This window comes from Alexandromys fortis, unplaced genomic scaffold (genome assembly GCF_014885135.2).
Source record: "Alexandromys fortis isolate MF-2015 unplaced genomic scaffold, M_Fortis_MF-2015_v1.1 scaffold_46, whole genome shotgun sequence".
Taxonomy (NCBI): domain Eukaryota; kingdom Metazoa; phylum Chordata; class Mammalia; order Rodentia; family Cricetidae; genus Alexandromys; species Alexandromys fortis.
In genome coordinates, this window is record NW_026067919.1 from 910,706 (window position 1) to 912,112 (window position 1,407).

Sequence of the window (1,407 nt, forward strand, 5' to 3'; positions counted from 1 at the left end):
GTAAGAGAGAAAAAGTGTAATTTCTCTTCCTCACCTACCTCAGTGGTCATGGGCAACACACCAACAAGAGACAGGATATCAAAAGAAAACCGTAACGATTTATGTAAGAAAAAGTTTATGTGATATGGGAGCCTTCCTCCACATCTGAATAACTAGGGTTTTTATTCTCAGTCTGCTGAGAAATGGACTACGGCAAGGCACGGCTTACAAGGTGTAGCCTAGTAGAGGGGGCTGCATAAGGCCTGCTCACACCGATGCTGTTCTTGTAACCTCCTCGGGGTCTAAGGCAGGACACTCATCACGCAAGGACTTCCAGGGGACAGAAAGGACATGTCTCTTCCTGAGTCTTAGGACTTGTTTTGGGGGAGGGCCGCGCCGTGTCGACGCCAGTGTCATCCGTGTGGATAGCGGCTTCACTGCCTACCCAGGGCCATCGCTGGGACGCTGGCGCGCAAAGCGGCCGACTATGTGCGGAGCAAGGACTTCCGGGACTATCTCATGAGTACGCACTTCTGGGGCCCAGTTGCCAATTGGGGTCTCCCCATTGCTGCTATCAATGACATGAAGAAGTCTCCGGAGATCACCAGTGGGCGGATGACCTTTGCCCTCTGTTGCTATTCTTTGACATTCATGAGATTTGCCTACAAGGTGCAGCCTCGAAACTGGCTTCTGTTTGCGTGCCATGTAACAAACGAGGTGGCCCAGCTGATTCAGGGAGCACGGCTCATCAACTACGAGATGAGTAAAAAGGCAACTGCGTAGCCGTGCAAGGATCGGCTCTGGAAGGGGACAGAGCTCCAGCCACTGCTGCCACGCCACAGGTCGCATTGGCATCGATGGTTTTGCTGAGGAGAAAACACGGAATGCTATCTTTAATTACCATGCCAACATTATAGAAAAGCCGAGAGTCCCTCAACCAGCTCTCTCCTGCCTTATCAATGCTAAAATTTGTCTTCATCAAGAGTAGTACAAAATATGCAACTAATTTAATAATTTTGAATGATGGTTATATCTGTAGTAATGTGTATATTATCTATTGGGATTTGTGTAATAAAAATCTAAGGAACAAAGTTTTATAACTATAAGCCCTTACATTCTTGACTTTTCTTTAATGACTACAGTGTATCCCTCAGTCCGCCACACATCTACCCATGCTTTCCAGTTGGTGACAAGTGTTTTCCATAGTGTGCAGGTTCAGATCTGTAACTTAATGGCAATAAATGATTTAAATATTTGCTAAAAAAAAAGACTTGTTTTGGGAAACAGAAATTTTCATTTCTGCAAACGACTCAGTGGTAATGGGACGAAAGAACAAAGAAAGGGAAGGCAGCACCTTTAAGGTCATCCAGTCTCCTTCATAAGGAAGCATTCAGCATGGCAAGACCTCACACCCTTCTGAGTACCGTG

General features: G+C 46.3%; 1 protein-coding gene across 1 annotated transcript; it reads left to right on the plus strand.

Moving 5' to 3' along the window:
• The first annotated feature begins 392 nt into the window (after positions 1-392).
• LOC126500626 (mitochondrial pyruvate carrier 1-like) lies at positions 393-802 on the plus strand. Its single transcript, XM_050140661.1, has one exon. It carries the CDS (start codon positions 499-501, stop codon positions 760-762), a length of 264 nt encoding a protein of 87 aa, XP_049996618.1. The 5' UTR covers positions 393-498; the 3' UTR covers positions 763-802.
• Positions 803-1,407: the final 605 nt, after the last annotated feature.